Here is a 26999-nt window from a genome sequence, read left to right as displayed (position 1 = left end):
TGAGATGTCTCATCAGTGTTCGTGATTTCCATGAATGTGTGTGAGTATGTATGCGTGTATATGTATATATATGTATGTGTGTTATCCTATTATTATTATACAATGTTTTTTTTATTTGGATGCTTCCAAGAAATACACGCAAGCGGATTAGATTAAACGAACTAAAACGCCCGTATCGAACTTGAAAGCGAGGCTATACCAAGATTCGCACCGCCCATTTCTTCACACTTCTGGTTTATCACAATGATCAATAGAACGGGCTTTTCAACGTCACCGTGTCCATCTCACGTATGTTTATCATCGTTTGTATTACATGTGTAGCCTCGCGCAAACGGGCGACCACGAATCGAATAAATTCGTTCTTCTTCGTCTTCTTTGTCTCCGTTCGAACTTTCTTTTGTCCATTGATTGCGTCCTACGATTCTCATTCTACTTCTAATGGACTACTCAAGGGTCGCGGCGAAAGAAACATTTCCTCCGGAAGCAGCGGCGGCGGCAGCCAATAACAGCGTCGGTGGTAACGGCGGAAGTGGCGACGTTTGCTCGGTGGGAGTTGCAACGGTCGTTGGACAATTATTGGCCACACCATAGACTTTCGCGTGATTGACTTCGAAAGCCACGGTCAAGTCTGCGAGTCCAGGATCGCACAACACCGGATTATCTGCAAGCAAAAAAACATCGGAAGATCGCAAAGGGGAAACTTTTCTCTTTTTTATTCCGTGACGTGTATCAAAGGCAGATAAGCAAGAAGTTAGATAGGCGTCTGGCTGGCATGCGTGAGTGAACACATTTTCCAAGCAGTAAAAGTCGTACAACTATGACATCACGATTAGCGATGTGCTCTAAGACACATAGTATGTGGCGAATTACACGTACAATTATATGAAAAATTCTTTTAATTTAATTCTTAAATGGGTAGATTTGATAGGTCTACAGTTTTGGAAACGCTGAAAGTCGTTGAAAGGATGCTGGTTCGATATCCTATTTTTACAACTTTTATATTTTTAATATTTCATATGGGATATCATAATAAATGAAGATTATGAAAGTTATCGAAACTTTCAAGACATTCGAGACCTATAGAATTTTCAAAAAAAGAAAATCAAATATCGAATCACATTCGAAGTAATTTGAAAAACATCGAATCTCTCTTAGGTTAACACTATCACGTTCGGTGGCACCAACGTGTTGACAAGTGCAGGCCAAATGTTAGTGTCCGGTGGCATCACGTTGGTGTCACGCGCAAGTCGATCCTTTACGTAAAGTTTACGACAGTTTAGTATCTTTTTACCAAAAAAATGTCGGTTACTGTTTAAAGCTATTAGTAAATTTACACGGACGACAAAGTGTTATAATTTAAACACCCGTCGCTGATTATCAGATAGTTTGTCGAAGTCTACCAAAAAACTTTTGCAGACGGATTGTTGACTAAGATATAGAAAATGTTTGCTTGCATCACGATGACCGAGTTCGTATCGGTCGCGAAAGGCTTCGTAAACATATGATCGTGTGTCGCGAATCCGATAATAATGACAGGGGGCAACGGAATTGTCGTTAATCGAAGATTTTCATATGTAGAGGGAATAGTCGTTCAATGAAAGCGTGAACGAAAAAAGAGACTGAGAAATAACGAAGCTAACCGAGATAACAGGATTGAACGACGATAACCGTACCATGAAAACCCACATATATTTAACAATAACAACAGCTAACAATCCGTCTTCGGTATACAATAAATAATACGAGATGGCGCCACGACGGAGGTTATCACGTGAAATGTAACTTATAACAAAATAATGTGCAGCTCTGAAGCCGAACGGAGCCACGCTATTATCAAGTAATAATTTATTTTCTGCCGCCACCGGCCATTCTCATGACCCGTTCCCTCTTTCTGTCTCGTTTCATCTTCCATAACGCTTGGCCTCGCGACACTTAACGATGTATTTATTAATTACGCACTGGCGCCCATTCAACGCGTCTGCGTTCCACAAAGACGTTATCCTTTTGCGAGGGTGGAAAGCAAAATCGAATGACCGTTCATATCGTACGATCGGATGACTCGTCGTTGCACGAACCAGACGATTACGCGTATTTGCGCATAACGGTTATTAATAAGAAGTTCATGTTATATTACATTATATTGTTCCTTTTTTTTTTGGTTTCGAGCTTTTAACTAGATCACGAGTATTTATACGAATTTGCCTATATTTTTGTGATAGCTAAATCGGGATTTGTCTCATCCTCCAGATGATGGAGATGTTATAAAATTCGTCAACTATATACGAAGACAACTGAAGAAATGAAACCTAAGCAAGGATTTGTTTCAAAATATCATTTTGAAATCCATTAAATATCATAACAAATACTCTACTTTAGATATCTTTTTGCATATTTGATGTGCATTCTGTAAATTCTTACATCTCCAACTTTTCCACGAATACATAAAAATCCGCAGTCTAATTATAAGTTATAACATAGTATTATATCTTGTCTAGTTATAACAGTTACCCGGTACTATATCTTAAGTATATTATGTGCACTCTACATATTTTCATGCAATAAAATTTTCCATAAATGCACAAACATCAACAATCTTCCAATGATATGTCTATAATTTTTCGAATTTTACAGATTATACCATCTTTGTTGATCTGTCGGCGGAATTATGTATTTTGTATCTTTGTCCCAGAGATTAAAATAGAATGAAAATCTTCAACTTTGTTCAATGAGATCTTCATTTTAATCGGAACTAGAGATATTTTATTAGAGATATTTCACGAAGAATGACCATTAACAAATACATCATTCTTTTCGTCAAAATGATATCTCTAAATGATGCGTTTATAAAATCAAAAATACCTGTGTTTATCCATTTTGCTCTTTGCGCAATGTAGAAAATTCTGGTCTTTTATCTACTGCTGTTTGCGCCTTATTAAAGAAACGGCGCACTGATCTTTCATTAAATGAAGTTTCGCCTTTAACCTTATCATCGATTGGAAATATTAGATTAAGTAGGAAATAGTTCGCGCGGTTTTGTGTTACAAATAAATTCTGATCGAAGTCATAATATTTTGCAAAGAAGAAAAAAGTATAAGAATTGTGGTATCATTACAATCCCCATGTAATCGGCATACATTAGTTTGAGATTTAAATTCAAATATTCATTGAATGAAAACTTTGATAATTATAATTTTCTCTTAAGTTGTCCAAACTGTTACTGCAAATATTTTTTACAGGCAAGAAAATATACTTTCTTTATTTGTCAGAAAAACTCTTCCGCGTTCTTCTTACAGTTTAAATTTCCTTGTGACTATTACTCGTTGTTATCTGTGATAAATTATTTTGTAAATAAGTATTGGTTACAAATAAATCTTATTGTTAATCGAAATTAAATGTCAAATTAAGTATAATTAAGACGTTTTCATATTAACTGAATGTGTAAGATTATAGTATTTTCGAGAAACATTCACACTATTGTTTCACACAAATGTTTTTGTATTTATTTAGTGATTTGTTTAAGTTACGCATATCGAGGGAACAGATTGAAAAAATTGGTGCAAATTTACTCAAGCCTAAATGATGACATAATGTTCGATAACACTGATAACGGATACGTTTAATCTTACCTTGAAGATATATGCGAAGCACGTCAGGCACACCATGAACGGTGCAACGTGTGTTCGCCACTAGTTCCGGCATCAGAGTACGTATCCGATTCGCGCTCACATCTGCCCAGCAGAGCACAGGAAATCCACGGAAGTCTCTCTCGGACAATGTTACCAGACGATTGTGCGATGCGTTCAATTCCTCCAGGGAAGGAAGCCACGTCTATGAAAAAATCATCATCGAAAGATATTGTGATGAAAACAGATTCTTGCCGAGATATTATTACAGGATATGTTTAATTTGTTCGGAATACATATATAAAAAATTGAAGATATAAATAAATTATTTTTACGCAAAGATTGTTTAATCGAAAGAGAAAAATCATGTTCTAAATAAGTTCCTTATAAACGAATATTGAAAAGATAGAATATTATACTTTCTTCATTATAACATGACAATATTGATCGAAGTGATTTTAATGTTTGTTGTAAAAAGAAAAATTATATCGCAACTAGAGATATTTTATAATATCTTTAATAATAATCTTTTGAAGATTTCTAATAAATATAGATTCAAAAATATTTGGAAAGATTTTTTAAAATAGAATTTGATATTTTCTTAATTATAATATGATATTATTGATGGAGATGATTTCGATAGCTTTTAATTAAAAATCATTCGCGAGTTTTATTTTACCGTAAATTTTATGGAAAATACTTTCTTACGTCTTTAATAGCTCGATATTCTCGTATTTAAACGAATCAAATAGACGTAAAATCTTCACCGTAGAATGATCATTCGATTAAACACGACATACGTTTGAATAAATTTCACGCATATTATACCTCTGACGTATCTTCAAGTGTAGTAAGCTCGTTGTGAGAGAGATCGAGGACTTTGAGACCATCGAGGCCTCGTAGATCACGCTGTCCAATCGTCGGTCCTAAAGCGTTGTAACTGAGATTCAGCTTCTGTAATTCCTTCATTCCAAGGAATAACGAGCCGTCCAAGCTTCGAAGTTCGTTGTGTTGCAGTTGCATATCTTGAATATTTCCGCCCGCCGTTTCTTCTCCTTCCTCTTCTACTAAATTCTGTAAATATAAGAGGAACGAACTTCTTCTACTAAGTTCTGTAAATATAAAAGGAACGACCTTCTTCTAATAAATTCTGTAAATATAAGAGGAACAAACTTTTCTTACATATTCAAATGATCGAGTACTTTGAAATATGACTTTAAAAATACTCATTTGAATTTAAAAATATGTATTATTTGCGATGTAATCTTATATAAGAATACCATTTTTATTCATTTGAGCATGACGTATTTGCATACATGATCAATTAGAACTATCAATGTAGTTAATGAATGTACACTTGAACAAATTAAAATATTTATATAAAAATATACTATAATTTCCTTGGAAGAAATAAAATATTTAAATAGTAATTTAATATCTAAATATCTTCATAAGCAAAAAGTTAATTCTATAATATAATTCTAAAAAATTTTTCATCTTAATGTAGAATATCAAAAATCGTTGAATGTTCCTCTATATAAAAATGTACATATACTTTAGGTTTTGTAATAGTTCATTGCGTATGTGGTAGAAGTAAATTAGTCCGGATATTAGGTGTGTACCTCTGACGGCGTTCTTCCTCTGTGGAGTCGCGCGATTCTGTTGTTCGAGAGATCGAGCAATCGTAGCTCGCGCAGGCCACGAAGTGACGCGAATGAGAACTCGCGAAGCTCGTTGTGCGTCAAGTTTAAACACTTGAGAGACCTGAGAGGGTAAAGGACACTGTTGCCCCCGTTTCCGTCGCCATTACCATTACCCGTGCTACCCAACGATTTTAGAGAATTGTGTCCGAGCTCTAGATCTTCTAACATCTCTGCTTCTAGGAAATCTTCTTCCGTTAACTGAGAACAAAGATTTTGCTTGCCAATATTATCACTGATGATATTTTATATTATCTGTCTATTAAAAGTTTCGTTAATTACTACATTCTCTTTGTTGCGTATAATATTAATTATTTCACTGTATCAATTTAATGGACGAAATAGGTTTCTTTTGATATAATATGGTCGGCTTTAATTTGTGAAATAACAAGTAACAGCTAAGAGTGAAACCTTTGCTGTCGATTCAAGAAGTCGATCAAATCGTCCAATTACGACTAAGACCATCGCATGCTAACCGTCCATCGTAATAAAAATTTAATCCACGAAACGGAAGCGTACGACATAATAATCACATTAGGATGTAGTAATTGACTTAATGCACGGAACATTGAACGAACGCCTCCACGCGTTATCATACATCGTGATCATGCACTTGCACTTCATACGAGTATCTGAATGTTGTACAGGCCACCGTTACGTAGATATCAGCACATCATATTTGCAGATGATATTTAATAAACTATTCTGAATCGTTTTAATAAACCGAAATAAAACTAACTATTACACGATGTTCTAGGTCGGATCAGAACGTGCATTCTTTACACTTTTAGAAGGGAGGACAATCTAAAATATTGGTAATCTTAATAATTTTCTTCTATTGAATAAGAAAGTTAGTTATTTGTTATTTATTATATTCGATCATCGATTACCTCTTGCAGATCGTTGTACGAAAGTTCGAGAAACTTCAATCTACGAGCCTTTTGCAGCGTGCCATCGAGACTGCGAATCTTATTGTGCTGAAGATACAGACTTTCCAAACGATGTAAGTAGCGAAATTCTGCCGGCAAGTGAGTTAATTTATTGTCCACGGCGTAGAGCATCTTCAGGTTATGGCCAGAAGACGGTAGCTCACCATCTAAAGACGTGAGCTCGTTGGCGTTAATTAGCAACCACTCCAACTGATTCAAATCTCTGAAACAAGATTAAGCCATGTGGATGGCGATGATGCTCTCGTTCCAATAAAATCCAAAAAGAACAAATCTTTGCTTGTTCCATCGAATGAACGAACCAAAAATTTCTTCATTTTTCTTCTATACTTCTTTTTCCTCTTTTATTTTCTTTTTCTTTATTATGGATCCAATTTAAATTTCAGAAAAGAGGAAAGAAAAGAAAAGAAACGGTTCTCGAACACGTGACTAGATCGCAAGCTTAATTGTTCTCTCCTTTGCATATAATCTGCGTGCACGTTTGCTTAATCATTCGGCCGAGTCCGAGGAGCTGCTCGTTGCATCAACGATGAATAGAGCCAATTAAGTAAGAGCCACTGTTGGAATGGTAAACAGGATGTCCGATACGTTCTAGGAGGTTCGTGAATGGACGTATATTTTCGGTAATCAAGAAAGTGTCTTACCGTAACGTTCGATTCAGGCTTTGTAACTGATTGCGGCCAACGTGTAGGTGCTTCACTAATGGTGGCAACGAGCCTGGCACCATTTCTGAAATCGCATTTCCGGCCAACAGGAGATGCTGTAATGTCGGATTGTACTGAAAATGATAAGGTAAAATGTGTATTTTAAGAATACATGTGTTAAAACAATAGAAATTATATGGGTTCAAGCTATATTTACATGTGCATTATCTTATATAAAATAAATTCATCATTTAGTTTAGATAAAAAAAAAAAAGAAGAAACAAGAAAATAGAAGAGAAAGAAAAATGTAAAGGGAAGAAGGAAATAGAAATGAAACAGCAATTTAAAGAGATTGTATTCATCAGCGTCGACAAACGTGATTAAATATGAGATCGCACAACGTTTAATCACGAGTGACGGCTACACGATAAGTATTAACAGATTACATATTGAAGCAACATTGTTAAACAACAAGAATTTTTTAAACCATGCTAAACGTTCATGTTCCAACGAGAATCCGAGATATTTGCGATCCGCGTTTACTGAAACCAATTGATCCGAATCAACAGCTGTTTACAACAGTCACGCGATAAACATTTTTTTCCGATAATTCATCACATAGACGGTATTGTTACATCAAACTTGTCCGTTTTTCTCTTGTTTACATATATACGATATAATATTACAATATTTAATTTACTATAAAGCGTATGAGTAAGCGTGATTTCAAACGTATTTTATTTCTAATTACTTCAGAATAGACACTTGCAATTAGTATACATTATTTCGTTTCTTAATCATGCAATTAAAACTTTACGATACGAGTCTTAACCCTGCTGTGATCTTCGAACTTAAGATTCGATCAAAAATGAATCAAAGAGCGCCGGAGGGTTAATCTCTTGTAGAGTTAGTTAATCTAATGTACATAATATATATACATAACTGATTCTGTTTCATCAACGAGTATTTCGTCTAAGCAACTGAAACTGTCTCTTTAACATGGGATATTTACAATTATCAACCTATTTCATAAAGTCGCCAAATAGAGGGAGATTCAAAAAAGTACGTGTACAAGATTTTTGCATATTTCTATTGTTCTTTAACTCGCGAATCGTATGATAAGTAACACGAGGCAGTGGTAAAAAAAAAATATATATATTCCCATAAGTAGCACGAATCGTTTGAGGAACGATTGGCGGACAATTCTCTGCACGTGGCCGGTCACGTGCGCGACAAGCGCCAGGGGAACCCCACCAAGCTCTCTACTAGCTGTCTTCCTCTCTTCGAGATGAATTGTTCGTTCATACGTCGCGCCGGCTACAAATACATCGTGAAGTCACGCGTAATATGCAAAACGTGCTTAGAATATATTGTCCCCACGGTGTGTTGATTTAATAGACATCATTGATATAGCAGTAAAAAAGAAAAGAAAACAAAGTAGTACAGAAAAATAAGCGAACGAGACTGTGGAGTAGATCTCTTTTTAAATAGGATGCTTTACGTATAACTTCTCGTAAATAATCCACGCGCCAGTCTCAAACGATTTCCACATAATTTATTTATTCGTTTCATTGAATCACATTAGAGTACTATGTAACAGTATACGCAAAAGTTTCATTGTAAACAGGAATCGTAAAAGATGAATATGCAAAACATTGGATGCTATTCGTTGCAAATGAGATCAGATTTATCCAATTCGATAAATGAAATATCTGAACAGAATTCGGTGTTAACACGGTCAACAGAGGTTACATCAAATCTTGTAAACTGTTCGTCATTAATGATGCGTTTATGTTCTTCCTGTTTATAAACTGCTTCATACAATCGATGCTAAATACCATTGCTGATGAACCCGTTTTTTTTTTTTTTTTTTTTCGTTTACTTTTTCTTATGCACGTGGCAGTATATTTGCATAAAACACTGAGAAAATAAGAGATGCATATAAACGAAGCTTCGTGTTTACGCACTACGATCGATACGTTAGGGGATCGTATCCACGTGTTTAGTATTCTCGCGTACATCGTTAGAAGACACTTTGCGATAAATGATTCAAACTTCTCGCGCAATCGTGAGATGCACAAGAAATACAAGCTTCGATTCCTGAACACGTGTCTCGACATAATATGTATATATTCACTCGCGAGGAAGAAAACTAATAAATGATGCAAACAGATTCTTATGAGTACGCATGCATACCTTAAAGTCATCCGAGTCTATACGGCTTATCCGATTTCTGCTGAGATCTAGGGTCCTCAGCAATGAGAGATGCGACAGAATATGTCTCGGTATAGATGGTACTTCGTTATCCGCGAGACTAAGATATTGCGTTCTTCCCAACCCCGCGAAAACTTCGCCGTCTACGAACCTACAAAATATGAAGTCGCTTTTTAATTCTATTATTCGAGCATAGGTCCATTACAAATTAAGATCTTTACTTTTATAATTAAGATGTCGAAGATATTTCGCGACGATAAGATATACAGATTTTTCGTGAGATGTAAATAAGAAAATTAAAAAATTTAAAAAATACACATTACTTTGGAATTAAATCGAGCGAAATGAAGATTCGATCAATTTGCAGATTATTTATTTAAGAAAGAAAAACATTCATTGTTTTCATTCGATAGTACAAAAATTTGCTTGACATGTTTTATCAAAACGTTCTGAAACCACAGATTTTTGGATCTCAAGATAACTAAGATCGCTCAAGATGATGATCAAATATGAAAAAGAGGTGAAAAATCTTGTTGTCCTCGAAAAATTTGGAATGTCATCTGACGATAGTGCGTTATCTCCGTACGCAGACGAACAAAAACGGAGTAACTTATGGCCCTTGTAAACACATGGCTAGCAAGCGATACACAATCAATCATCAATTATCTCAAGTTATCGCTTATTGTCCTAGTCATGGACCAACGAAGTAGGTCTAAATCTTTCTGTGATAGTCGGGTTAAGGGCAGGAAGATTTGACTTGCGACTTACATCAAGCGTAAAGTGTAAGAATTCTTATAACTTGAACCATTTGGTCGTTCTTATTTTCACGAATTTCTATAACAAGCGACATAGAACTAAAACTTACATTTTCCTCGTTATACAATTTTTCCACGATACGTATCATCACTTTCATGAAACTCCGATAAAATAAATTAGAATTAAAATTGTTTATAATATTAATTTCATTTTTCACTCATATTTCGAAAATATCATTTATATGATAAAAGAAAGAAATACATCGATTCATTTAAAAACTCATTGTAGGGAAAATTTGTTCAATTAAAGCTAAAGATGAACTGTATTTTATAGAAGTTGCTTTTTCTTCTTTCTTTTTTCTCATTCAACTTGTACAGTCATGCCTCTAGAGTTGCGCAAATTCTTATCGAAGTAGGCGAGTTTACAAAGAATGGACCAATGAAATTGTACAATTGTAAAACATAGGCGAAACACGGTTATTATCGTTTACATATTCACATAATGTTGGCTCACAGCATTTCGTTATTTAATTATTCCGAGACGATAAGCGGAGGGCTTCTTGTTGATAACTCGTTCGAAAAGGTCGGGCACGATTAAGATTTCATTCTCGTGCCCGTAGCTCTGCCTCTTTTTCTATCTTTCGCGGGTAACGACGACGCATTCTCGATGATTGTTCGTCCGTCAAGGACTTTCGTTTTCTCTCATCTGGCAAGTATCACCGTGTATCAGGATAATCAAGGAAGACCAGTGTCCGTCCTTTGTGCCCGTTCGAGAAAACAAAACGACGATATTTATCTAGAAACGAGGAAATTCTCGCGATTCTTGATACGTTTATCCTTAATCGGTAAATTTGTAATTAACGATCGATCAAGCTTCATCGACCATATTAACGCATGAATTCATATCTTTTTTTTTCCCCGATAAAGCAATTATTTTTTCAAGGATCTTCAACAAAGGCTTGAATGTTACCTTCACCTTTTATAGTCGTTTTATTATTTCGTCGTTTTGTCGTAATAAAAGTTGTTGTATTCGTTCCGTACAATGTAGCACTTTCTAGATGTTCAAAATTTTGTCTCTCGTTCCATTATCGTCGTATTATTTAATATTCTATCTGAGCAGCCGTGTAAAAATATATAAAAGCAACTAATATCTTCCGAAGATAAATGAGGACAAAGATTATAGTAATTACTCCAAATACATTACAGCAATGTACACGTACATTAGAATCAATGTATTATAAATTGAAGGACACTGCTGTTACTCTACACGCTTATCTGGAGACGCATCATTTTCTACAAAACACTTTGTATCCGTTTATTCAAACAACTCAAAAAGGTTTTTACCATCAAACATTACGGTATAATTGTCAGTTTGAAAAATAATTTTATCAACTAGAATTTCTTCTTTGTTACGTATAAATGTCTTTACTCAATACTTGCAACATCAGACGATGACCTTTTGCGAAGATATTGTTATTCGTATCGACAATGTATACGATGTATTCACACGCATGCTTTTCTACAAGTTCTGAATGACAATCATTTACGTACAAATACTTGTCATAAATATCTTTTCGTCTTTTCTATTACATATGCTACTCCAAATTTCTTCTTCTACAGTCTGTTTGTATTTCATACCTTACGAAAGTTCTGACGATATTTCGTCAGTGATTGAGGAACTTTATAGTCAGACAAGCGAAGTATAGTCAGACAACGCATAGATAAACATGGATGTGTAAAGCCAACATTATAATAACGATTCAAATCCTCTGATTAATTAATTTCGTTAAATAAAGCTTTCTTCTGAAAAATCAGTAATAATAAAACATTATAATACTTTGAATATATGTCATTCTGTCAGCTGAGATCTCCACTGTGAATTTTTAGAAAAATCGATTTTTCACGGAAAAAATATTCCAACGAAAATCAAACTGCGCAGATAAATAAATTGGTCTAAATAATGTTCAGAAGAAATAGTGAAAGAATTCAGAAACTCGATCGTAGCTACCCGCGTAGTTAGAGTAAACGTGGCTGATATCACTTATCCACGAGTCATTATCGCCGTCACGATTTTCTTCATCAACATTTCATGAGACCCGTGGAATATCCACGAGATAATGGAGGAAAATTTCTTGAAACCGGAAACTCGATCCCAAGTTCATTTTTATAACAAACATTGGTACTTTGTTTCAAACTGATCAAACCAAGCTATACTTGCTTCTGAAAGAAAAATCCCTAAAATCCTGCACGGATGAAAGAAACACAAACACACGATTCCTGACTTAACTAATAGACCAAGAAAAAATAATCGAATAATTATGAATAATTAAAAAGAGACACATTACACGCACGATATTTATATACACATCAAGATAACGATTTCTTTGCAAAGAAAAAAGACTAAACAGCTACGATATTAAACAATCCCGATTTTATGCACGTAAACTTACACACTCACCCTAGACGATCGTGATTCAGCTCGAGTTTCGTAATGGACATCCGCAGCTCTTTGAAATCATGCCGCGATATATCCCTGAGATTTGAATGAGAAACACGCAAAGTAATCTGTTGCTCGGTGGTGAATTTGCCCCTTAATGCCCCTGCCACTTGTTCGAAAGAGTCCATCCGTTCGCATACGACCTCGATCCGTTCCCCGTGTCCATGGTGACCGGCATTGTTACCGGTCGTAGCAGCAGCCGCGGCGGCTACAGCAGCGACAGCAGCCTGTGCCGGGTTGATAACGGTGCTGGAGAACGCTTCCTGTCGGCAGGTGCATGGGCTTATCTCGCGGCGAACAGCGCAATGAAGGCTCGAGCTAGCCGCCAACCCTAAAAGCGTGTAAAGCAGCCCCGACATGGTTGTTTGAACGTTAAAATGCTTCCGTGCTGATCACCATCCAAACGGGCCAGTAGAGAGGTCCGTGCTCGTAGACAGAGGTGATCTTCCCCGGTCCGGACGGACCATGCGCATCCCCTTGATACCAATCACCTTCCACTGCTTCTCGGTTCACCGTTCCCTCTCTGTCTTTGTCACTAACTACTCTCTATGTCAGACACTTGCACCGATTTTTATTACTATCGAATAATAGAATACGCGAATCACAGGACACAAGTAATTTTACAATCACTTGGTAATAAAAGGGTAATAAAATAAATATCCACTTGAAGTAGGAGCAAAGAGTACGTATGTAAGAGGATTAAAAATTTGTTTCAACCATAAATCTCGATTCGGTGGTGATTCGAATTTAAATGGAATTAAAAAAAAAAAAAAAACATAAATAACTTATTTAGAATGACAAACGAGAAAGAACGTACGAAGCAGATCTCATCGAGTTTCGAATGATAACGTTTAAGGGTTGAAAGTTTATCTTTCCGATAGGTGTTATTGAGTGGCTCGCAAACGACACTCGGTCACTCTGTCCGCCGACACTAGCTCTAAACTGACACTGGCCGGATACGACTGACAGCTACGTATTATCTACACTGTTCCGATCCACACCCCGGCGGGGTATATATATTCACTGCTGAAACGCGGGTGAAAGCTGACTGCTGTGTATCTATCTCCGTTTTTTTTTTTCTTTCTTTTTCTCGTTCGTGCCGGACACGAAGGAGGCTTATCGTCGCCAATGGGCCCTCCTCTTGGCGCCACGAACGCGGCAACGGCATTAAGCCGCGGCGCGCCGCGCGAGACTTACTTATAGTCACAACGTCGTGCCGTGGCGCGGCGCGGCGCCGCGCCTCCGGGAGAGACTCCGACTCCTCTCAGGACTCGTACATTATGTGCGTACACCGACTCGAGTCTGTCCTCTCTTGCCTCTTCTCTCGCTTTCCATCCGTTTCTATCTTTTTATCGGCAATCGTGAATCTATTTGTCGCTTGTGTGTGTTCTCACGGATCAGCAACCGGAAGTTCCGCACGTGAAACAACCATACGTGGTCCCTTAATTTCGTCGTGTGGTTTCTATCGAGCACGAGTCTCGAGGGTACACAAGATCTTCGCAATAAGTCTTCTCGTTTGTGATACATCTTTAACGATTCTAATAATCGAATGTTTCTTATAACCCGTCCTATGATTCACGAGTATTTCGATATCGTTCTGTTCTCTGGATGATTCACTGAAAGTAATTCGTCGATATATAAGTAGCAACAGTAAAGCCTCTCGAAAGTGTCACGGCAAAGCGGAAATCAGGGAGAAAAATTGGTACGGCACGATCAAGATTTTCTTCGACAATGGCACCAGCGTGACTAGCGTGAACGTTTTCACGTGAGAAGGCAAGAAGTCAATCTCTCGATGCTTGCGCACTGTATGTGTGAAGGCGGTGTTCGCATTGATAAGGATAGCATTGCTCAACTTTTGACCTTTGCTTAGCCGTTCGCAGGCTGAAAGAAAATACCAGATAATTCGCTCGTAGATCCTTCTCTTTCTTTTACTCTTACTCTCCTTGTCTTCTGCTTGTTTATCTCTTTTCCTCTCTCTCTTTTCCTTGTCATCTTTCTTCCTCTGTTGTAGCAGCTAGTAGACGACACGTACGACCGACACTCGGACTTCATAAACGGTTGATACCTTGAAAGCAAAGTCACATCATACTCTATCTTGATGATTATTTAACAATCGAGTCAAATATATGGTACATATTAAACGATGTAAACGTGCTATCGCAACACGAATTTTATACATACATTCGAGTTTCCTTTTGCCCTTCTTTTGGTCCATGACCGGACCAACCGTTCTCTCGTCCACGCAGACGCTCAGACACATTTTTAATCCCGGCTACTGCCTCGCGCGCGATAACATTAATTCCAGGTGCTTATTACGTTCTGTGTGCCTATGCAAATTTATACATACCGTAACGCGTACTTATTAAAATTACATGTAAGCGAGGGGGGGTTAATTGCGATGCATTATGTGCAAGTTATGCCACTCCTCTCTTATTATTGCATATCTTCATTTTTTTATTTTCCCTCTTTCTTCTTTTACCTGCGATACTGTCAACGCGGTAAGATCGCACCCTTTCCTTCGAATCACGCTTTGGAGATCGTGGCTAAGCGCCATAGGTATCTCAGGAGAGAGGGAGAATGGATTTTGAGGTAGGTGAACTGCCAAGAACGCTCTTGGAATGTTGGTTCGATGAAACTTGTAGATCTTCACCGTTCTTTTTCTTTATGCTTCTTCTCATTCTTATTATTGCCGTCCTATTGTCGCGTTGAAGCTTGATATATGAAAATCGCGAGTCGACATAGCTGAAACCTTCGTGCTACTCATTTTAGTTGTCACAGCGTATTTCGAGGTAGATGAATTAATAAGAATGTTCTTGGAACGTTGATTCGGTGAAACTTACATTTTTTATTATCATTCTATACGTATATTGTATCTGCGCGTCAAATATTCACGAATAAACCATCAAAAAACGCATCTAGAATACACATTTAATAAAGTCAGTGATACTTGCCATTTTTTACCATTGTTAACATTGTTGTGTGTCTTATCGTGTTTGGTGACAAGGTAGACTTCGAGCTGATCAAAAACCATTAAAAAGCTTCGCCTGATTCTTCTTATAGATTCTTCTTATCGTTCGCGTTGTCACGGTGAATTTCGAAGTGGTTAGGAGCGCTGCTGGAATGTTAATCCGTTGAAATTCTCGATCCTCTCTTCGTCGTTTTCGTCATTCTCCGTTATCGTTTTCGCTGTCAAGCTACAGATCTTTGTAAACGTAGACACGGCAAGCAAGAAATCGATACGGCTAACAATATATGTATCAACTTGGTACACACCTCTCACCTTTTACACGATGTTTAACGCGGTTCACGGTCCTGCCACTGGTTCCTGCAATAGCATCTCAGGTACAATATCCGTTACTAATTCGTGCGATAACGTTCGATTCTTTTATCGTCTCTCGAAGCTCCTTATCCGCTGCGCTATAAAATTACGCAATACTTTAATTGATGTTTTAATTTGTCATCAACTTATTCATTTTTATGTGATGAAATCAACAATTTTTACTAAACGGGAAAAATTCCTTAATTCGTGATTCACTTCGCTTATTGATTAGTAATTAATATTGATTATAAGCGATCTTTCAACGCTCTCTTTCGTTCATTGTAAACTGATACAGATTAATTACCGACCTCGACGGTCGTCTCTCCGTGGATCATTGAAGCGACAGTAAATACAATCTCACGATCCGCGCGGCTCGCGTTTTCACCGACCGGTTTCTATGAATTCCATTAACACGATGCATCATCGCGCTTTTCCTCGATGAGAGAAGAAAGGAACTTCTGGGCACGACTCTGTGTCCCCGCTTCGTATCATTAATGTCCCATGAATATCTGTCGAAGAAGCTTTTTTAAACAGAACTCGCCTTGACCACAAAGATAAACGAGAAAATACTTGAAGAAGTGGAAGAAGTTACGCATAAAATATACGACGAATAAGCGAGGCAGTTCGCGTTTTATTGTTTAATATACTCTACCGTAACTCCGTCTTCGGAGTCGATCAACGTGCGTCATCGGGTTTCAAGGATGAAACGATATCACGATTGATAATCACCCGAGACAATAAGTTTCGATAGCTGGACACGGATGTAGTCTCCTCTGGAGAACCACTTTGTTCCGAAACACGATTGGCGACCGATGTACACCAGTAGAAACCGGTCATCTTACCACGTACCGGTGGCGTGCAAACGGGACGAGGACAAATCGGTGTCCCGCCTCTCCACGGATGGCAAATTTGGGATCCGTGACCGCTCTTAATATCGCGAAGGGTTCCCGGGACGGGGTAGAGGGTTGGTGAGGAGGAGGTGGAGATGATGGAGGTAGGGGAAGGCGAGGGAGAAGAAGGCACGAGCTGCGGAGGGACTCAACTCGATGTGTTAGTTAACGAATGCGAGAATGCGGCCTGGCGCCAACACACACAGTACACACGGTTCAACGTGTCACGCACTGCTCGCTACCGGCCTCGGTATTGGTTTATCTCTCGTACCAGCTTCCCTGGATCTCTCCCTGTTGCATAGCTTCAAGACACGCACGCGAACTCCTCGTTTTCTTGTCGTGAAAGAGGAACGACTGGAAGGAAGAAAGAGGATGAGAAAGGAGGCAGTAGCCAGTAGCAGTTTAGAGGATATAAAAGCATTAAGGTAGCGCGAGATAGTCAATGCTAAGTTGGTATTTTGAATTCTTTATAGGATTCGTTTCAAACCAGTATCTATGTGGAGCATGCCAGTTCCATCTGCGTATACGTGTCCAGATACGTGCATAGATGATGATATGTGTGCATGTATATACTCTTGACTTGATGAATCGCCGTAACTATTAATCAAACAGATATGTACTCTAATATCGCTCGTGTCGAGTGCTAGCGAAATCGGTACATATCGAAGAGCAACAACATGATTTGAATGACAATCTTGGTACTTGATGAGTTTCAAGTATTAGTCCTAAAGATCAGTTCGTTTTATTTTGATTTTATATATCATAAGAACTCTTGTTTTGTTGACAATACCCTCTTTTTCTGTATTCTTCGTTTCCTCCCTGTATTTCCTCTCACTTGGACAATGTTCCTTTTCGTTTCTTCGTCGCCTCTCGTTTCATTCTATCATTATTATTAGCAGTAAAGGAAACGGAGCCGGGTTAAGTTATGCCAAGAACGGCGAAGCTCACACTAGTAAAGCAAGTTAAGTATGTACTAACGGGCAAGACCGTGAGGCATGTTAAATCGAGATAGCTACATCATTACGAAGCTGCAACTTTGGCTGGCGCCTGTTTATTTCTTGTTCCATAGGGCCAACATATAACCCTTACTTTTTCTGTCACTGCATTGATGCAGCGGTCTTCATTCTCGATCCAAGAAATGCATTAACCAAATACATTAAGCTCATATTGCTATAATTAAATGCTCTACTTAAATAATCAGATGACATAAACCATACGTTATTATTTAGAAATATTCTATCAACACATTGGCCGCCGCTAATTTTATGGAAATGACAAAATAGAAAATCGCAAGTTTCTGCGATTAAGACAAGCAAGTATAAGAAATTTTCTTCTCCTTAGAATCATTTATGATTGATCAATCTAAGCATATTTTAGTCATAAAAGGTATAATATTAAAACCATTTGTACGTTAATCCCTAGTAGCCAAACCTTACCATAATCACATATAGATCGCAAAAGCGTCGGATCGAAGATATCAAGCTTACCAAATTGAGGATTGAAAATTACGATAGGTGGTGTAAATATTCGATTTTTGAGGAATGTTGAGAGCCTCTGGCTATGTGTGTTTATGATGGGATTTAAAGGAGCATCTCTCTTTCCTTCCTCCAACACGGGAACGGGTGAATCTCTTGGTTTTTCACTTCTATTAGTCTTATTGTGCCTTTTTCTGCTCGGACGTTGGGGCGCCGGGACCCGCTACGGTATGAGACGGGACGCGCCGTCACTTCCTGCATACAAAACTGAAGCACCATTAACATTCTTCTGTGGTGCACGATCGACCGTATTATCTTCCACCGATATAAGTATGTACACGTGTATACGCATACAAAGAAACGCGCGTACTCGCATACTCGCGTGGCTCAGTCGATGCCCTAATCTGAATAATGCGATCGGCTTGCCATGAGTCTTCTCTGCTTCTCTTTTTCATCTTCGTGTCGGATCACGCGAAGTCCATGGCGAGGCGATGCCTCGCTTTCGATATGTATCCGTTGGTAACGCTCGAATTATTTTCATCTGACTGCGACAAGATACAGAAGATCGGTGTTACTGGTTACAGATCAATACAGATGTTTCGAACGTTCGATATTCTTCGACCTCGCGTCTCAGAGCGACACCTTAAGGTACAAACACGATCGAAAGTAAATGAATTTGTAACATTCATTTGAAAAATTCTGTAAGACATAAATGATTACTGCAACGATACCATTATTTTTTCTTTCAACTTCCTCTCTATGTTTCGAGTTGGCAGAAATAAAATGTTTAGATTCAAATATTTTTTTTCTGTATTTGTAGTGTAATATGTGAATACAATCGAATCATGTAAGCATCTATAAAAGAAAACCGTCAGGGGTGATTTCATTTATCGTCAAGATTATTATTTTTAAGAAGAAAATACCAAATGTACAATGCAGATAACAATTACAATGTATTTTATATAAACACCTTGTTTAGACAATATAGTATTAATTTAATATATAGTACCAAAACTTTTATTAACACATATGTACTTTTCTTGTCATTATTTTTCACTAACGTGTTATTTTATGATCAAAGTTGGTGTTAAATTATGATACGTTAATTCAAATCGATGAAACCAGTAATTGATTCGTATTTTATCGTTTATTTACCTTGCTGGTGTCATCTAGCAGATATCGGGGGAACATCAAGATAGGTAGGTACTGCAGAAATATGATTTTTATCAATTCTGGATCGTGTTCTATCTAGGGAATAATTGAACAAATGTATTGGCAACGCTTGTGGGGTCGCTGTTACAGCGAATTCTGGGTAAAATAACGTGTATCGTGTCGTATCGTTACTGTAAAATTTCATCGGTAGGTTCATTAAAAAAAACCATTATCCGATAAGAACAGAGTTTTAGAATTTATTTATGTAGCTTCTTTATATCTTCGAGTCGATTTGTATTAAGATTAACTATTTTTTCGTACTTTAGATATCGAATATTTCTGCTCGATACTAATCAAGTGTCGTTTACAGTCTTGTATCTACGTGCCTGCGTGAGTGTAGAAGTCGATTCTGTATTACGCACCTTCACCCTAATACTATTGTTCATTTTCTCGAATTTCAGTTCTACTGTAGCTGTTAAAGCAGTCTAACAATGATTGACCTTACGGTAAAGACTTTGGATTCACAAAATCATACTTTCTCCTTGGAAGACGATGTAAGTAATTTTTTTGCCATTTTCATATAAAGAATTTCTATTCTCTGTGTTTATAATTAACATTATTGTTGATTGTAATGCTTTTAATAGCATGCTTCATAATTATTTATGTACTTACTCATATTTCTATTTTTATATTATTCTATACTATCCTTTAGGAATAATTATAGATGTGAATTTTTTCATTTAGAATATTCACTAGTCATTGTTATTTTATAGCAACATTATTTTGAGCTTATTTCTGTAATTATTTTTATGATTTGTAATCTTCTAATTCCTATACCAAATTTTTGATAAATTCAGTATCTATTTTTAGATTTAAGAACATTATTGTATAATGAAATACATAAAATATAAATACATAATATAAAATATAAAATGATATATAAAATTATAATATCTCTTTTATATATCTCATATTCCTAATGTAAATAATGTTGTACTATTGATAGAAATAATTGGAAATATCAACCATGATGTAACAGTACTGATGAATGTGAAATATTAATATGAAATATACTTTAATGTTTTTGTATAATTATATCAAGACAGTATTTCTTAATAGATTTGGAACTGTCACTATAAACTGTTGTTATATGTTATTAAAGTAAAAGTTGCAAAAGATTAAAAGGGAAAAAATGACTTAGATTTTTTATATAGCAAATTACAGTTCGAGGTTTCAAAGAATATATAGCAGAAACAGTGGCAGTACCAGCAGATTCACAAAGACTTATTTATTGCGGTAGAGTTCTTCAAGATGAGAAAAAATTAAATGATTATGGTAAAGAAGTTTGTATTACATTTACAAATATAAAGTAAAGGACATTATTGATTTAAATTATTTTACAATTTAGATGTTAATGGAAAAGTTATACATTTGGTACAACGTGCACCACCTCAACCTGGTCAACGTGGAAATGACGGAGGCCAAAGTCAAGGTCAGAATCATGGATCACAAATGTGGCAAAATCCACAAAGAACACATTACCGACTCACTCGTGCTCAAATGCATGGTAATGCTATGTATTTGGGTGCAATGTCAGTACCAGCTGAAATTGTGGAAGGACATGGTATTAGATATAATATATGTCTGATATAATCTATAGTTTCAAAATTTTTGGATTTTTTCATTATTTTACTTATTTATATTTTTTCTACAGAGATTTTTTCTTAGAGTTTTTTATTTCATTTAAAAGGGTTGCCAGTACCTCAATTCAGCAACAGCTTATCTAATGGTCGATTAATTGCTGCAAGACACATGCTTGAGCGTGCAAATCGTCTTATGGATCGACTCGAGAGCCCCTCTAATTCTGCAAATCTTTCTGCATCTGAAAATAATCGACCACCATTTAGTCAACTCATGCAGGAGTCAGAGTTGGATACAGAACAGTAGTAAGTAAAAGAAAAAGGAAATTTAGTAATTACTGTGGAAAGTAGTATAATAAATTGATAAATTATTTAGCCTTTTCAGTAATAATGAAAATGCAACAAATGGTGGTGCCCGGTTGGCAGAGGCTGCTGCAGCTGCAATAGCAGCTGCCTTATCTGCAGTTGGTGCAAACAACGTTACATTACTTAGAGGTTTGTATATAAAACGTATTAAGAATAAAAAGATTGAGTATAAATTATTACATATAACTGTTAACTATGAACATAGGAAACAATGATGAAAATGCTGAATCAAGACCAGCAAATGAAACTAATGAGGAGAATCAACCAGATACACAACAGCCACAACAGCCACAACAACCGCAATCTGAACAACAAGGTTCTACATCAAATAATGACGAACAATCTTATCGACGACCATCGCTACAGTAAGGATCCTGTATAGTTATATATGTATAATATGATGTTCTATTACATAATTCATAAATCTATTATTTTTAGACTTCCACGACCTCCACAATTGGCAGAATTATTGGACCTATTAATTGATACACAATCTCGTTTACGACCTCATACAGAACGTTATTGTAAACTTATGCGTGATGATCCTTCATTACATCCAGGTGTAAGTAAATAATGTTCATAAATATGGATATGAGTAATTTGAAATGAAAAAATCATTTATGTTCAGGAAAGACGCATTGAAGAAACTCAAACATTTGTGAATGGTGTAAGTGAATGCTTGCATTATATGTCGCATGCCTGTCATGCTTTAAGCGACATAATTGTTGATATGAGTCAACAACCGCCCAGGAACTTGCGATGTAGACCAATTATTATTCAACATTCAGCTATTTTGCAGTCTGGTATACCAATCCAGGTAGAGGTGAGGATGAATAACACTAGTATTTAAATTTTGTTCCAGATGTAATAAAATTATTTTATATCACGTTTCTACCAGGCACACATTAGTTTACACGGTCGTAATGCAAATAATAATGGTAATGAAGAAACTGGAGAATCTGCAAGTACACCTACGCAATCAGAAACAAATGAAGCTAATACTGATGATGCCAATCAACAACAAGAATCGGAGTCTAGTACTCAACAACAAGCTGAACGACAACAACGACAATTAGATTCAACACAATCTCCGTTTGGTAAGTATAAGTTTTCTTGCGTCTAAAACATTAAATTATTTAGATAAAACAGTTAGAATTATGTTATAGGAACAGTGTTTAACTTACCAAACAATGTTGAAGTATTAATGGAAGTTAGTCCCGAAAGTAATATAGATGCTCCACCTGGAAGTGAACAGCCTCAAGGTGGTGAAAACAATAATAATAGCAGCAACAACAATAATAATGGCGGTAGGGCCTACTAATAGTTTCAATACTATGACTCAAGCTCAATTATCATTTATATTCGTTTATTATTTTATAATTTATAGGGAGAATGGATGGTAGCACTGGTGGATATTGGGGCTCAGCTCCTCCGCCTGATTTCATACGAAATTTGATGCAGGCTGTTGCTGGTCATATGGTACAAGGTGGTCCAGCTAACACAAGAATTATAACCCGAAATCCTCTATCAGCAAATCAATTAACTGCTGCATCACTTGATAGCGGAAATACAAATGCTGGGCAAAGTACGCAGGCACGGTATGTTAATCATTACTTTTACATAATACGACTAATTTATACATCTATGTTTCTTATTTGAATTTAATATTCCTTACATATTATTATAGAAGCAATGTTGGTACTCATCCTACCACAGCAACACAAACTAGAAGTACATCGCGTCCACACGTATTCCATCAACAGCCTCATCCTTTAGGTGTTGGAATGAGTATAGGGCAAGCATTTGATTTTGATCCATTCCTTTCTTGTAATTCGCATCATATTCGTCGCACTTCAACAATTCCTAGTATTGTTACATCTACGTCGCAGGGTACACGAACCACTCAAACTACGCCTGAAACACCATCCCAGGCACAAACAGGTATATAATTTAAGTAAATATTAAATAATTGTTATTTGTTGACTATTACCCTATAAAATCATTTTGTTATATTACAGCGACAACTTCAAGTGCTACTAGCAATACCAGCTCTACAAATACTACAGCATCAACGACGTCACAAACAAATGCAATCTACGATCCGTTAATGTACTTACAACAACAAATTTTAGGAGGTAGGGTTGGTCAACCACAGGCTAATATCAGTGTCAATATTAACAGTAAGTATTCGTTAAACTGTTTTTGACACGTTTTAAATTAAAATTTGCATCATTTTTTCCGTTAGATTCTAACTCGCCCGAAGGTCTTGGAAATATGGTGCAGATACGTACTGGTGGAAATATTCGCGTAGGAATTATTGGAAATAGGTGTGCATATTACTTGCAGAATACTTGAGATATTTATTCGTTAAGTAAAACATAAATTCTTATCATTTTTCACTATTAGTACTGGTAATGCTACTGGGGGTGATCTAACTCTTGCGGACTTGTTAGAACGTAGAGGTATCCAAATGAATCTTTTCACGTCTCAAGACTCAGAAACTGCAGAAAATCTCCTCGTGAATTTATCTGTCGCAGTGGTAAGTAAGAAACATTTTTATGAAATTTATATATGATGGTAAGTGAAATTTATGTGTATGTATATATATATATATATATTAATTTTTTAGGTACAGAATATGACATTAGAAGATTTAATAAGATTACGAATTGGTCAGTCAGAACCAATTTCTCATCTCAGAACACCATTGCAAGAATTCTTCCAATACACTTTCCCAAACGTTGCACCGGAAGTACTTCAGGAGCAAGCTACTGAACGATTGTTATCACAGTTAAGACCACATTTCCAGTCTTTATTAAACGCAGAAGAAGAAGCTAATACTAGAAACGGTCAACAAGTAGACATTTGTGCTACTGTTGAAGCACTACTTCGCCGTCATATTAAAGATATATTACAACATCTATTTAATAATGGTATGTGGCATTGTGTAAAATGCATTCTGTAAAATATTTAATTTTAGATCTCAATTAGAAGACAATATAAGTTTGTTTTTTCTAGACATTGATGATACTAGATTCGGGCAAGAAATTTTCAATATTGTAAATAATATGGGTAAGCAATTATGTGCTGTACTTCGATACTCTATTCGTGGCGGACAAGGAGGATTAGAAGTAATTGCATCACGTTTTGTGGTATGTTATATATTATACATGTCTCATTATATCCATCATAATTTGCATGTTTCTCTTACTTTAATAATTAATGATCTTCGACTTTTCAAATAGACCGAAATGTTAGGGACTATTCATCCTACAGTACGTCGGTGGGTGCTGAACGCATTTATTGCTCAGTTCCGTACTTATTCTTTACGAGTTACACAACCTCCAGAATCAGAAATTGTCCCGCTTTTGATATACAAAAATGCACCTTCCGAAGCAACATCGGTTCCTTCAGCCCCAGCGCAACAACCTTCGCAAACACAATCGGAAACAGAGGCAAGTTACACATATATACAAACTTCTGCAGTTTTAATGTGGAAATGAAATAAGTCTAATAATTAGATATGGTTCCAGCCCATGGAGACAGAAACTGCACAAGAAAGAACAACATTTGAAGCATCTTCTCTACCAGAAGATAGAGAAGAAATTCCAGAAACTTTCCCAGGTCATGAAGCATTGCCTTCAGTATGTATACATTTATCTATGTATATGAATTTGTATTGTAAACAATGTTATAAAAAATTGTCCATTTTAGGATTGGGTACCAATAATTGCTCGAGATGGTCTACGACAACGACGCCAACTACAAATGCAGGGAATAACAAACGGGGGTGTAGCAACACTTAGTGATGCTTATTTAGGTACACTACCTACTAAACGGCGTAAGCTTATTGAACAGCAAAAGCCACGATTATTAGTTAGTCCTACTCCCAATCATTCAGCGATAGCAGCGTCTATGGAACGTTTAGTGAGAGAAGGTGTAACTCGAGCAGGCGTTGAAGAAGTTGAAGGTGCTGCAATTGCTGTAGCTGTAGATCCTGGAGTTAGGCGTGCATTCGGTCAAGCAATTAGAGACTGCTTGAATCCGCATAGATTGGGAACACCAGATTTTCCGGATCCTTTGCGTTTTCCTAATGCGACAAAATATTTTGCTGATCAAGATAGACCGCCAAAATAATGATTACAAGGATAAAGCAGTTCGTAATGGCTTAGAGTATTTAAAAAGGAGAAACCAGGTAGTGTCTAAAAAAAAAATTGAGCAATTGCAATGACCAAGGAATACAAAGATATATTCTTAACATGTAATCACAAATATTATTAACTCTTATGATTGTATGTGTCAGTTTAACGCAGTGCGATGATTTTGATAAATACCAAATGTTTTCAAATATCACACTGTACACAATTTGTTTAACCGATATAGCTAGTAGTTTTACAAAAAGTACCATTGACTTTTCGATATATAAATATGTTAAACAATTAACACTATATGTTTATTATTAACGCTATATTATTAAAAATTACAGAAATCTGGCTACACTTGCTCTCTCTCTCTCATTGTACTCTAAGCATCGAGTGACCCCAATCTGACACTATAATTAAAATACTTCTTTCATATTAAACTGCGTTTTCTGTAGAATTATTGTTATGCAAATGAAATGTATTCTTAATCGAACGACACCTGTGTAGGTATTATACAGATGGTAATATGTATTATCTTGCGACCTATGCATATTGTGCGCTATTTAAGTGTTGTCGATATTAAAATATCCTTTTAATAACGATGATACTACCGATCAATATTAATTGTACTATCCTGTAGTTCAATATTTGATTTGTGAAGAAAAGGAATAACTACAGAGTTACTCGTAGTGGTGGTTGAGAAAAAAGGAAAGTTGATTAGACACAATTTAGTACGTTTCATTATAATCAGAATTATCTAAGGCTATAGTTTGTACCACATAAGCTTTGTTGAATAATACGTTATAAACAACTAAGTAACATGTCTCTTTGTAATTTATGTAGATAATTAATTTTGGTTGTGAAGCGTCACACTAAATGGTTCAGAAACAGGATTTTTATACAAATGAAGGTATTATATTTTATGTACAATTTTGGCAGCCTGTACGAGGAATGATTTTAATCATATTTAACTTGCAACCGAATTTCATTAGTTTTAATCATGGAAAAGAATCCAGTAGCCTAATGAAAAAAAAAAAGGATAATTCCAAATTATACGTTCGTACTAATGTTAAGGGATATCGTATGAATATTTGATAGGTCATATATAATGTTAATAAAGTAATTGAAGTAATTTCATGTGAATATGATTTTAAATTTGAAAGTCTGTATCACTTAATTAATATTAAAAATATCAAAATAGGAATGGAAATAAAATATGTATCCATATGTTTTTATTTTGCTAGAATTACTACATAATTATATAAAAAATACGTTAAGATTTTATGTATACGAAGTAATCAATTGTAGAGCCTCAGAGCCTATCCTACGTAATTAAAATTTTTGAAATTACATGATAAATATTAATTATCAAATTGACAGTTTTATCTACTATAATAGCTCTATATTAACAATTATGATTCATCCAATTGTAATTTTTTTCAACAACTTCGAAGTCCCCACTCTACCTGCTCGTACATGGTTTCCGGATTACTTTGCCCATTCTCCTTCTGAATATTTACGACACGATTAGTTCGTGATTTCGAGATTTACGAGTCAGCCATAAGTGTAGGTACTTCATCCGACCATATGTAGAAACATGGACAATGTATTTTTACGATCAGCGGGGCGCGGGAA

The 26999-nt window shown here is 36.1% G+C and overlaps 2 protein-coding genes across 3 annotated transcripts; one reads left to right on the top strand and one right to left on the bottom strand.

Moving 5' to 3' along the window:
* Positions 1-89: 89 nt before the first annotated feature.
* On the bottom strand, positions 90-14185 carry Ltl (leucine-rich repeat-containing larval translucida). The gene is made up of 8 exons (XM_072002314.1): positions 12342-14185; positions 9111-9279; positions 6915-7048; positions 6214-6475; positions 5246-5524; positions 4452-4697; positions 3627-3828; positions 90-661 (listed from the first exon to the last, which is right to left on the bottom strand). The coding sequence occupies exons 1-8, from the start codon at positions 12737-12739 to the stop codon at positions 444-446; spliced, it is 1908 nt and encodes a 635-aa protein (XP_071858415.1). The 5' UTR covers positions 12740-14185; the 3' UTR covers positions 90-443.
* A 5250-nt stretch (positions 14186-19435) lies between these two features.
* On the top strand, positions 19436-26501 carry LOC139986707 (large proline-rich protein bag6-B). Of its 2 annotated transcripts, none has more exons than XM_072002247.1 (21): positions 19436-19606; positions 19678-19770; positions 20431-20551; positions 20625-20840; positions 20967-21162; positions 21233-21351; positions 21428-21587; positions 21661-21784; positions 21851-22045; positions 22121-22319; positions 22389-22529; positions 22610-22820; positions 22910-23163; positions 23241-23402; positions 23468-23549; positions 23629-23761; positions 23852-24155; positions 24241-24374; positions 24468-24677; positions 24756-24866; positions 24937-26501. In XM_072002247.1, the coding sequence occupies exons 2-21, from the start codon at positions 19708-19710 to the stop codon at positions 25357-25359; spliced, it is 3558 nt and encodes a 1185-aa protein (XP_071858348.1). In that variant the 5' UTR covers positions 19436-19606; positions 19678-19707; the 3' UTR covers positions 25360-26501. The 2 variants fall into 2 exon arrangements, with proteins under 2 accessions (XP_071858348.1, XP_071858356.1); XM_072002255.1 differs by having other exon boundaries at positions 19437-19606; positions 23241-23357.
* Positions 26502-26999: the final 498 nt, after the last annotated feature.

This window comes from Bombus fervidus, chromosome 1, assembly GCF_041682495.2.
Source record: "Bombus fervidus isolate BK054 chromosome 1, iyBomFerv1, whole genome shotgun sequence".
In the NCBI taxonomy this organism is placed as follows: domain Eukaryota; kingdom Metazoa; phylum Arthropoda; class Insecta; order Hymenoptera; family Apidae; genus Bombus; species Bombus fervidus.
Note: the sequence above shows the minus strand (reverse complement) of the source record. Positions and strands in the feature narration are given on the sequence as shown.